The following is a 12,877-nucleotide window of genomic DNA, read 5'->3' on the forward strand; positions in this document are numbered from 1 at the left end:
TTTCTCAGTGGGAGGGGGAGGAGCTTCAACATCATTTTTATCCCATGACTTGTCAAGTGAACTGCAGCCTCAAAATATCAACTCTTCTCTCAACACTTTTGAATTTTCAGTTTTCTGCAAGTTCCTCGATGGTATGTGTGTATAGATATCTATATATAAATATAAAAATAACCTTTCTTGAAGATCAGAGTTTTTCCTTTTAAATCATTCCTTTCTTACTGAAACCTCCTATGTCTTGCTTGAAAAACAAAACAAAATATTCCAAGTTTACTCTGTGAGAAGACTGTATTACTCAAAGAAAGTAATTTGACTCATTTGAAGCTAAGAAAAGACACGTAAATAATGATCTTGAGAGATTGCAACAAGATAGTATTTCATCCAAGAGATGCCTTAAAAGAAATTTCTCCACATACAGGCTGAATTAAAAAAATATTTTTATTTACAAGAGTAAATAATGTAGTGCAAGGCGAGTGGATTTAACCCTCAGTAATGCATAGATCGATGCAATTTATAGTCTGTGATCTACATCATTTTGCAGGTGACTGCACACCTGCTGTAAAGGTTAGACCTTTACTACAACCACTTTCCATTAAATCAGATAGAAGGTATTTGCACTCCATGTATGTTATCCATATGCTGCATCCAATATTTATCAAATGAACTGTCACTTAAATAGGTGTCTTTTAGAGTCACTATAGAACATGAAATAAATCCTTGCCAGTGTTGTCTACAGAAGAATACAAAAATAAATTTTTGTTCACTTTGTGTCACCTGATCACACTTAAATATTCTTTTATTCAGTGGGGAGCTCCTTTCTGTAACCAGTGGCTCTTGGCAGGAAGAGAGACATTTTGTTGTGTCCACCAGGGAATGTGGATGCTTGTAAAACTTAATAACTAATATGTTATGACCATATTGCAAATATTCCTGATGTGTTTTCTCTCAAAACAAAACACTTTCCACATTGAAAAATCAGCATGGAATATAAAACACCAAAAAACTCATTGTTACTGTTGCATGTACTGTCCTGACTGGTTTCCATAGAACTTGGAAAGTATTGGTGACTGGGTTTTACTTTTATGCTATTTCCATGATTCAAACTTGGAGAACTTTGCTAATTTCACCAATAAGTAAGCTCAAATGCAGTAAAAGCAATTTAATAAGAGATTAGATGTGTAAGTAGAACTTCATTAAAACCTGTGGGATGTTTGCTCATTTTTCAATTAGGCAAAGATTTTGCAGATTTCCATCCATGACATACAGTATGATCGTGTGTTGGGTATAGTGAGATAATCTGCATCATCTGTTTGGAGTTAAATAAATTATAGGAATGGTTTTCCTCTGTAGTGGAGAAGTCAATCAGTGAACTTCCCTACAAGTTCAGCTGTTGGACTGCATCATTAATGCCATGTACAGAGTTGGTTGCCAGTTCTTAGATTTGGAGTTGTTCATATCCTGTCTTCCCAATGGACATCAACCTTAAGAAAACTACACTTCAGCTGGTAACAAGAGGATTCTGAGGGTTTGACTCCTGCTGTGATAAATCATTTGAAAGAGTAGGTTCATCTTGCTGTGCTGGTCTGGTAGCATCCTCGCTGTCATTCCCTAAGGAAGAAGGGATGTCATGTGACAATGGTCCTGATCTTCTTCCAGGAGAATTACGAGCTTCAGAAGAACATCAAAAGAAATAATTTAAGAAAACCCCACTGTGTCTAGGAAGTCTATTAATCAATATTTAAATATTATGTGGATATAAAATACATATAATGACAGTATTAAAAGATTTGGAAATACTGAAAGAAGAATATCTATAACTATATACTTTATAAACTTATTGCATGATTCACAAGTAAAAAATTAATAGCTAGTAAGAAAAGAAAGCAGGATTTCAGAATTATTTCCATATTCAGCATATTATTCAGAGTTACATGTCTTAATTCAAATAATTTTTTCAGATTTAATAGTGTTTGATATTTTAAATCCTATTTTCTATAGGTTTAGGTAGTCAATGTGAAAGTAGTTTTTTCAGTATTTTATTACAAAAATGTATCAGAAAACATTATTTTCTGACATACACTAAAGCTGCCTCCTGGGGTTAAAACACAACATAAGAAAATGTATGTAGTAGAAGAAATTCTTTTTATAACTGGTAATATTCACAATTTCCTGATCAAGTCTTGTGATCTGACTTGAAACACTTGATTGCAGCAGGAAATGCTTTTTAAATGAGAGCTCATTATTTTTCATGTGATGGAAGGGGTTTTCTCCGCTTTATCCAGCAATGTCATTTTGTCTCTGATATCTCTCTCAAGTGCAGTAGAAAATGTGATGGCAATTTTAACAGACTGAAGTCTGTCTCTTCTGTTTGTTAATATTCTTTGTCCCATCAAAAGAGACAACATAGAGCAAAACTTTCTGTTTTAGGACAGGAGGAGTCTGCAACTCCTGACTGGATGCATTTGCTGATTCTGTTACTGGTTAAGAGTCTGAACTGACTCTTACTAAGTTACTCCAATGTACCAGCTCTTGGATCCTCACTTTTCCTCCCACCTTGCACCTGAACACATCCAGTCCTATGAAACAGGAAACACATTTTGACTGCATATTGCAGAGACTACACTGGGAATCAAAGTCATAGAATTACTGTAACAATACTGCATGTTGAGAGATGGGGAATAATCACATGTAGTTAATGTTTTTATTAAGAATCTCCTTTATCAAGAGAAGTTCTTCAGAAACCAACAAGTTTAAAGTTACACTTTGCTTCATCTACTCCTTTTTAATGATGTAAAAAAAAAAGACTTATCTGTTAAAAAAGCTACTGCTCAAACGTACTTCTGTCAAATCTAGAACTCTGGTTTCATTTTTGAAGGTTTTACTGACATAAAAAGATCACTCCTCTTCCTTCAGTTTTACTATGCTACATACTTACCAGATAAAGATTGCACTGCAAATGCAACAAGAATCGATAAAAGAAAGGTTCCCATGAAGTAGATCTGTGACAATAATTTTAAAAACATAGTTAGAGCAGTGCAAAGCCAAGGTAGAGTTCCAAATGAGCTGTGCATATAATAAAGGAGTAATACATACCAGAGTAGAGTGTAAAACATTGTTCCAGAGAACTCTCATGTAAAAATAAAGCAATGCCAATGAACATGGACTAATTGATTCTTGGTTACTATTATTCCAGCACCTACAACAAGAAGATTAAAACAACTAATTAGTCCTCCTCCACAATTTTGTGGCATCGATCATCTGGGAATCTCAAATGGGTTTGCAGAATCAGTAATCTAGAAAAACAAACAAATATCATCATCACTATCTCATAGATGGTGAAGTAAAAATTCAGAAAAATAACAGCTTAAACTTATTAAGCACAGAGTACCTTACCCTAGAAGTGCATTTTTTATTTTCTTAGTCAACAATGGGCCTAAGCATCCAGGCTACATTGGCAAACCAGTCACAGTTCAAATTCTAACTAATGAGATCAACAGCAAGAGGACTTGATTTAAAATCAGATGTACAAAATTTAGTTGCCTACACAAATGCTGGTGCCAAAACTCCTTTAGGGGCAATGCTGCATAACAGAATGAAGTCAGAGCTTGAAGAGTTTTAGGTGACTAGCACAAGGTACCTACCTCCTGTGGGGTGAGCTGAGCAGCTTTCTCAGTTCCATCAAAAAGGACTTCTCTTACTACTGGAATTTAGACAGCTAAATCATAGGCATCTATTTTAAGCTTCAATAGATTCTTTTCTACAAAGCTAAGGAGGGACTGGTGATGTATACATATATAGCTTTTCTATATAAATTTTGTTATAAATATACATATAATTTAGTTATGAAGTCATAGACTGTGTATATATGTATATACATACACATATATGTACAAATACATAAAAGTATGTGCCCTTTTGGACAAAATTGTATGACAATGGGAAAACCCTTCAGCACAGTCAACTCTGGAATTACTCTCACAGCAAAGCAGATGGACTCAGCCCAAGTGAAGGCAGAATTCTGACTCAAGCTTACAATCCCAGATAGTCCAGAACCCTGATGTACCTGATTAGTAGTTTCATGTGCAGTCAAAGTAATTTAGGGTACAAGTTCAGTCTACCTGCAGTGAAGAACAATTTCAGCAGATTGTTGGTGAACAGACAAATGAGGTTTTAATGTTGGTATCATCTCCACTTCTCACTCAGTAGCAAAGCAGAGGATAAACCACTCACTCGTCATTCACAGCCTCGTGTATTAACCATTAGCTCCTCCTTCTTCAAATATTTGAAAGGCAGTTCCACAAATTCACCAAATATTGTGTAAGCTTCACATTCCCACTGTGCCTTCCAACACCTGTTGCTTTACCTGGGCAAAGGAAACCCAAGTTCTGTACTGGAACCAGAGCTCACTGAGTGGTTTGTCCATAGGTAGTACTGGCACAGGTCATTCAGGCAGTGATTCCCAGACAGCTAATATTCTTTGCCACAATATCTGTGCCAGCCTAGACATATTTGCCAAATCAATAGGAATGGTTGCTATTATCCAGGTTACACATTTTAAAGTTCTGCATTGAATTATGCTACATTTCTAATTGAAATATTGGTCTGGACTGCACACAAATCACCAGTGCCTAACTTAGGAACTTAAATATATTGGACTGGAAAAGACTGGATTCTTTAATTCCGTTCCTGCTATGTAAGGTAACCACATATAATTAGGTGTCTTTAACAGGCATAAACTGAAATATATTTAGGGAATTTAAGAATTTCAAGTATGTTGACCTGCCTTAAATCATACAAGTGAACAAAGTTAATAATTACAGGAGTTGCTGTCTTCCAGAGTAAATGTTATCACATGGGAAACCAGAAGATGCTGATGAAGGACAAAAGACTCACCTGTAATACAGTTCCTGAAGAAGTGATGTATTACTAGAATGCAGTGTTTGATCAATTTCCAAGTGATCCAGAATGTAGGAAGGTATGGAGTTGCCCTCTTCTATGACAAGGGCCAAATTGAAGAAACCCTAAGAGCGAAAAAAAAATGCACGCTTTTTAAACATTAAGTTTTCATATCTGTATTTAAGCATTAAGTATCTAATTAATTGTAACTGTCTTCCCTAAATTTGTTTAATATAATGTGATATTCACTGAATAATTATGAGAGCCCTTTCTCCTAACCATATACTCAGGTAAATACTGAAAATGCAAAAGAAGCATTCGGATGTTGTGACACTGTTTTCTTAGCTCATATCTTTTTTCAGATGGTTTCTTATTTTTACTTGCTCTTTAAGCACCATATCAAGCTGTCATATTTTATCTCCAAGGGAAATACAGAATGAAAGCAAAAGTGGATTTCTATTCTGTTACTGTTTAATTCCCCTTCACATAGCTCTACAGACAACAGAATCTGAATAGTGCAATTGAGAGCAGAAGTTTCTTCCAGACAATTTAAGTCCTTAATCTTACGGTTTTGCTTATTTGGACAAGTCTTAGGCAACTCAATGTCTCTTCAGAATCACAAAGACGAACACACAAGACATTTTACAGGATTCCCCATCACTCTGACTTTAATACTTTATTTATGCATCTCTTCTTTCCTTTGCTAGTTTAGCAGTAATGTTTTGTCCCAATAACCTCAAAACAGAACCCACCCATGCTACTACCTCTGATAAGTTCATTCATACAAGACACCATCTGGGGATATTGCCATGGGGACAGGGAGAATAGAATATTGCATCCAGGACACTTCAGGAAGTCCTGAGAACTGGAAACTCAGTGGCGAAACACTGCATGTCTTTGGTAAATGTGACATGGTGTATTTTTTTAATTATAAAGCATTTTAAGATGAAACATTCGTTAGTGAACAAAATTCACCCTGGGATTCACTTGGTATAACATACCAAGGGAAATGGGCCAGTCTTCTTTTTTAATCATAAAATGGCAGAGGATAGGACTGGACTACAACCCAGCAATCTATTAATTTTTCCTCTTGCAATAGCAAAAATACTGAAGTCACAACTAAGTCAATCGTGCCAAGGTAAGGTAGCCCTAAAATTAGGCTATTTACCTTTAGCTTACAAAGCAGCCTAATTCTAGGACCATTAATCTATGCTAAGTTTATCTTCTATTATGAAACAGCAACTACTGACTTAGAAGGTCTTTAGAAATAATCGTAACTTATTCTAGCAGGTTTCTTTGGTGCAGGTGAGGCTGAGCAGAAGAACCAGTCACAGCTAAATTCTCAGACTGTTCTACATTCCAATGTTTTGCCATGACTGCAGACCCACCTGTGAATCACCCTCCAAGGCAGCCTGGGCGTACATCCGCATGGAGAGCTCAAGGTCTTTAGACTGGTTCTGGTAACCATAGTAGTAGAAATCGCCCATCTTCAAATAAGCTGTGGAAGAAACCAGCAGAAGATAATTTAGACTATTTGGAGCAATAGAATTAACCAACTATTAATGTGATGGAGAAGTTAACAGTAATTCTATTTAAAGCACAATATTAAGAACAAATGTACTGTTTCTCACTGGTTGTATCTGTAGCTACTTTATATCAGCCTCCCACTGAAAATAATTATCCTGGATGAAATCTCTCATTGTTTCTCTTTAATGAATTTAATGAAGGACATTGCTTTTACAAAAACTGAGGCTTGAGAGTCTTTATATTTCATCCTTCTTCACTTGCTGAATCTGTCTTTGGAAATCCTGAAGCCTTATTTAGTCAGATTACACCTATGAAACTGATGAGGTTTAAAACCATGCCATGTATGTGTTTGCTCTATACCTGACACTATGGTGGCTAAACCTTTCCCAAAAGTTAGATAAAGTTAATGCTGATAATTTTATTAGTTTTAAATCCAACCCAACTCAGGACAACAGTAGGGATACAATTTTCCTAGTCTAGAAGGGAGTAATGCCCACCAAATATTTACAAACATCTTTCTGTGACATTGCACTGTAATGAAATTCATTAAAAGACAAGGCATTAACCCAGACAGGAGCAAGCTTGATGTTGCACTAATCTGTGCTACTGAATTTAAAAACTCCTATGACTGTGTCTAAACTTATCTGACCTAAGCTTTCCTCAAATAATTTCAAACCAAGAAATCTCATGTTTTTACAGCAGGCTGAGATGGAATAACAGTTCCATCCCATGAGTCAGATCTTCAGAAGCTTTTCTAACATAAGCTTGTACCAGTAGATCTACCAAAGGGTCAACCAAACTACACCTTGCTAAGGTGTCTACAAACTCCTCAGGAAACTCTCAGTGTTTCTCAGCTCCTCTGGCTTCAGGCTATATCCATGTGGTATTCAGTTTCCACACATTTAAATTTCCCACACAGTGTATTTAAATGAAAAGCATGAATTATTTTTACACTCCACTTTTCCACATGCTTGATACAAATCACTTAAATGCTCTTGTGAGACAATCAGATCAATGTTTTCAAACATCCAGTAAAGCTTTCAGAGGCACCAAAATGACTTAGCTATTGAAGCCATAGATGTAGTAAAATTTAAGGCCTGAGGAATGTAACTTATTTGCAAATAGATCTTAGAGAATCCTTTAGTTCTCCAAGGTAAGCCCTATCAATGTTGATAAACTCTGTACCCTAAGAGAAAAACTAATAATAAATTAGATAAGGAATCCCTTAGCCTTTATTAGTTTCTCATGACTCAATTATGATATGGAAGTATATTTGCTTTTGGATTTTCCCTTTGATAAACCAAACAGCATGAGCTCCTAAAGCCTAGTGCTTTTTTTTCTTAAACTTTGAGTCAACTGCTCAGACTCCTACATATCTAGCCCTTCTTCAGGGCTTAGCTTTTTTATCTTATTAAAGTTTTATCCATTTAATGCAATAAAAAAAATTTCAGAAAACCTGTGCTGAAATACAACACTTTAATTACCTTTTCTCTCTTGATATTCCTATCAAAACACAAAAAAGCAAATATATGATTAGGAATCATGCATGAATTAATGTTCCCTCAACCTGCTTGCTCACATAGAAGTTGCAACAAACACAGTTTTTGAAATATAAAAAAAAGTAAAATTAAAATTTAGAAAGAATTCCTTGTACATACCAAAGGATGGAGCATTGACTTGAGAAACAGAGAAATTATAGTATCTCCAGACACAATCAGTTGTTAGGTATTTTCTTGCTAGGTCCTAAAAAGGAAATAACTGATTTATTCATATCCCAGGTAAGAGACTAATGGCACACATCATTAACAAGGGCTTCTTTCAGGATAATGAGTTGTGAATTCATTTACTCACTGGTCTTTCTTCACAGATGTGTGCTAAATTTGACTGTGACACTTCAATCCCCGTTTCAGCTGCTAAAATGTAATGCAGCAGAGCTTCATGCCTAATTTTAGATAAAATAAATTAACAAAAAAAAACTTAAAAAAACAAAATCCATTTTAGTTAGTTAAAAAAACCCAAAAGCACTAAATAAATGTATAAAATTGCCTACGAGCAAAGTTTTGGTACAAAGTTTAAGAGCAAAAGGCTGAGAAACTCATGCAACAGCGCCATATACAGGCAATGCTTGGTGTAACCAGACACGCTGGATCTCAAGGATTTGCAGTCCTTTCCCTATTACATTGAAGCTGCTGGCTCCAGTGTGCATTTACTCTAAGTACCAGACTGATGGGAAAGAAGAATTGATACTAAGCCAAATTCTCTATTTAAATGTTTCAGATAAAACATTCTTAAAAGAATTTACTAAAAAAAAAAAATTCCATAATTAACTTAGGTGTGTGTGCATCTGTCTAACATTCATCTGAGTATTTCTTTGATATGCTTTAATTTTCATTTATGTGATTTGTTTTTTCTTGTCTTTTTAGATAGAGCTTTTTGGAAAAGGATTTCTCTCTCCTTATATTTGAATGTACGAACAGAAAAACAGTCTCTGTCCCTCTAAGGACTTTATGCATCTCACTGTAATTCAGTATTCTGATACCAGATGAGAGCACCTCTCATATTCTCTGCCACTCATCTACTCTATATTATGAAGACTACGCATTTAAGAGGAAGTCTGTAAAATCATGTGTGTAGGTTTAAAATCCCAAGACAAAAAAACCCAAACCACTTGGTGTATTTTTTTCCTTCCAAAGTTTCCTATTTAAGAGTAGTGCTGCCAATGATTTTCTCCACAACATAAAGGTAAAACCACGTTTCAAATGGTTTGTTTAACTAGAAGCAGATATGGTCAAATACACATTTCACTTCAAGAGTAGCTGCTTAAGCAAAGCAACTTGAAATCAGATTGTGAAAGCAGTTGTCCTTACAGAACTACCAGGTGTAACCTCCTGTTATCCAGCTATTTCTGCACGATTACAGATTATTCCTTGTACTTGCCCTGTAAAAACATCTAGTGCAAGAGAGACCTGGGACTACAGAAGGTATTCAGGAGAAAGTTGGGAAATTGGTTGATCCTTAAGTCTCAAAGGGAAACTAAGAAAAGAAACTACATTTACAGCCTTTAAATCAGTATTTGAAGATCAAACTAACATGACAGACAGATGTGTAAAACATGTGTCTGCAAACAATGACTGAAGAACATATTACTTGGATGGATTGGCAATGCAACAATTTATACCTATGCAATTTACACCCTGGCATCTCAAGTAGGACTCCAGCAGATTTTTCCCTCCCAGCTGTTGAGCCCAAACTTTCTGGAATCTTAATGCTCTCCCTGTCATCTATCTGCAGACTGCAAAGTGAGCTGGGCAGAGTCACAGGCTTGTGCAACAGAACATGCTACAGAAAATACCAACAGAGCTTTTCTGCGTTCAAAAGTGGGCTCAAGTCTAAGAAGAAATGTCTGTGATGGACTGAATAAAGGGATACTTCTAGGAATGGGTTACTCCAGAACATCCACTGACACCTTCTTGTAGATCTCCTTAGCCTGAAGCACTAATTCAGTACTTAGAGGGGGAAGCTGCAAGGCTAAACAAGCCATTGTTTTAATCACATATGACAGTCTGATGTTTGCACACACAATATCTGATGCTCATGCCTCAGAGGCTGCTAACATGGAGCATTAACCTGGACACTATTTTGAAACCTCTTGACTGTCTCACTGGATATTATAGCCCCCTATTATACTAACACAAAAGACAAATTAACCATACACACAAAACCCAACAAATCTAATCCAGCAGCCAGACTTTTCATGACACAGAAATATACAGAAGAGAGAAGGTAAAATACGAGATTTGGAACAGAGAGAATAGTAAAAGTGAAAGGTGTTCCTCTGGTTAATCCAGTGCACATTACACAAATATTATGTGATGAGAACCACAGTTGATACAACTATTTCACACTACAAACTCCTTGTTTTTCACTTGATTTTGTCGGAATTGTTGAGTTATACTTAGGGTCAACTCCTCCTTCTCTTTATGTCAATGGATGTTCTGCAACTGATTTTTGTAGTGCTACTACGTTTCTTTTCTTAGTGGTGATGGCCCATTATTAATTATTTTATCTTGCTATAAAGTAAGTGAAAAATAGAAAATAAAGAGAACAGAAGAAACATACCATGAAAGTTCTAGGTAAGCATTGAGAGCTTTTCTGATTACATGACCTAAGTAGCCATTCTTCTCTGCAATGTGTTTTGCCCAGCTGTGGAATAGAACAAACAAAAAATGAATGATCATGCTCTAGTAATGCTATCCCAACTCAGATAGACTCAAAGAACACAAAAGGATACGGGATCACCATCTGACTTCTTCTGTAAGACAAACTATGGGATTTAACAGCAGTCACTGCATGAATCCTGTAACAATTGTCTGAGAACATGAAATCTTTTTATCTCTATGAATGTATTAGAGACATCTCATGTTTTTTTTCTCAGCAATGTTTTTTTAAGAAAGCGAACATAAGTTAATAGTTGCTATTTTTTGATGCAAAATGCCAATTCTACCACATCATGAGACCGATATTCCTTGAAAATAAAAAAAAAAAAAAAAAAAAGTGAGGCTTTGTTAGATACAACCTTTCAGAGTTGTTTGATACAATCTCTCCAACTTGTTCTGGGAAAAAAAAAGTAATAGAAGTACTCAGTATCTCTTAAAATCTCCTGGTTATCTAAATAATACACATACTCATGCAGATCAAATATAACTGCAGAAGAACCTTTTGCCATGGAGGTAAGCACTGTGAAGTACAAGGCATTTAGGTCATGGACTTAAAAATCACCAATAATCAAAATAATCACATTGGAAATATAGTCTCCTTTAATAAATGATCTCCTTACTTACATTACAGCTTTTTCTGGATCTCTGGGGAAGTCTTCCATATTCCCTGTGATGTAATACAGAGAGCATCGCAAAGTTCCTTCTATATGTCCTCCTTGGGCAGCTTTATAGAAATAGTGTGCAGCAACTGTCTGTGAAAAAACAAGATACAATTAGCAACTCTGCATTATTAATATCTGTTGAGAGTTCTTCCTCAGGAGTAACTTCATCAATGGAATAAAAATAGGTAGCTGCCTAATGAGGGTAAGATAGTTTAACTACTTTTAATGTACTTAGATAAAATTAATTCTTTCTTCTAAAATTTTAATAGCTTAGGCTAGAAAAAGTTTTAAAAAACATGTATTCAGGTAATATATGGAACATCAAACAGAAAAATGTCCAAATGTTTAACTAACACTTACTAATACAAAAGTCTCGCATGCACTAACAAAAGTAAAATTAGTTATTCACTGGTAGGAAGATTATTAAGGCATCCTGGAGAACAGAACTTTTGCACTTGTGATGCCAAATGAAGGCTGTGGAGCAGCAGCAATTATCTGTATGTTCAGCAGACCACAACCACAGTGCTCAAATCTTTGAAACTGGTTTATAACAGATAGCACAGACTGAGTAAGCAGGGCCAGAGCTGTGGAAGTGGGAAGGCTGTGTGACTCCACATTTTTCCCTCAGAAACAGTAAAGTAAACCAAACCAGCATACAACCCGAAATAATTTATTTCAGGGAATTTTTAACCACCAATATATGCTTTCTGTTAGTGAGCATGGACTACACAGTCCTTCTTGCCATTGGCTTTGATGAATAAAGAAACCTGGGCACTTTTAGGTGTACTCTTATAATCAGCCCATTCTGAAATGTGTATTTTGGTCCCTGGGGAAGGAAAATGTGTTTGCCAGATGCACAGGTTGGTGCTGTTGGCAGCAGAAATGCTCATTGTCTGGAGTATATCCAGATCTCAGAACTCAAAGGCCCCACTAGAAACAGGTTTTAGCTCTAAGTGTGCCGTCATTTATTACATCACTATACTTTTGCTGCTGTTCACACACTACCAAGTTAATTAAAAGAGATATTAATAAAGTAGACTATTCCTATTAGGGGAAAATTTATTTTGCACATATGTTAATGGGTTTTGTCACAGAACAACAAAACAAAATACTGCTGTCTACCAGGACTGTATCAATAGTTACATTTTCAAGTCTGGATTGGAGGCCTCTCACTGCAGTTCTGAGGCTCACAGAAGCTATGTGAATGTAGCATAGCTGTTCTTGAGCTCAGGGACACAGTTGTGCTGCTGTAAGTTATTGTGGAATCCCTTCCCTATAAACTTTCCAATCCAAAACTAAGAACCCAAAATGTCACATGATGTGAGAGCACACACTATCCTTCCTGGCTCCTGCTTTGTTTCTAAATTAAAAGAACACAAACACATGCATATAATTCTGACTGAGATACTTGAGCAACATTCCTCTCCCTAAGCAATCTGACTGAATCCCCCAGTAAAATCCTTCTTTATGATAAAAGGTATCAAAATCCAACTTAGGGTGAACAGAGCAATTTCAAGAATGATGCAAAAATCTCTAAATTGGGCCCTAATGTAAGAAATAGTACCATTAAATATTTAC

General features: G+C 35.9%; 1 protein-coding gene across 2 annotated transcripts in view; it reads right to left on the reverse strand.

The window, feature by feature from the left end:
• Positions 1–417: 417 nt before the first annotated feature.
• The window catches only part of SEL1L3 (SEL1L family member 3), a 34,405-nt gene continuing 21,945 nt past the window's right edge, over positions 418–12,877 (reverse strand). Inside the window, exons 16-24 of one of the 2 annotated variants that reach the window (XM_014891501.2) lie at positions 11,262–11,389; positions 10,540–10,623; positions 8,272–8,362; positions 8,079–8,163; positions 6,282–6,391; positions 4,891–5,018; positions 3,091–3,193; positions 2,933–2,996; positions 418–1,665 (exon numbers count right to left, since the gene is read on the reverse strand). In XM_014891501.2, the coding sequence (XP_014746987.2) occupies positions 1,496–1,665; positions 2,933–2,996; positions 3,091–3,193; positions 4,891–5,018; positions 6,282–6,391; positions 8,079–8,163; positions 8,272–8,362; positions 10,540–10,623; positions 11,262–11,389 (963 nt within the window). In that variant the 3' untranslated portion in view covers positions 418–1,495. The remainder of the gene's footprint in view (positions 1,666–2,932; positions 2,997–3,090; positions 3,194–4,890; positions 5,019–6,281; positions 6,392–8,078; positions 8,164–8,271; positions 8,363–10,539; positions 10,624–11,261; positions 11,390–12,877) is intronic. The other variant, XM_014891502.2, reaches the window with a different exon arrangement.

This window comes from Sturnus vulgaris, chromosome 4, assembly GCF_052056855.1.
Source record: "Sturnus vulgaris isolate bStuVul1 chromosome 4, bStuVul1.hap1, whole genome shotgun sequence".
Taxonomy (NCBI): Eukaryota; Metazoa; Chordata; class Aves; order Passeriformes; family Sturnidae; genus Sturnus; species Sturnus vulgaris.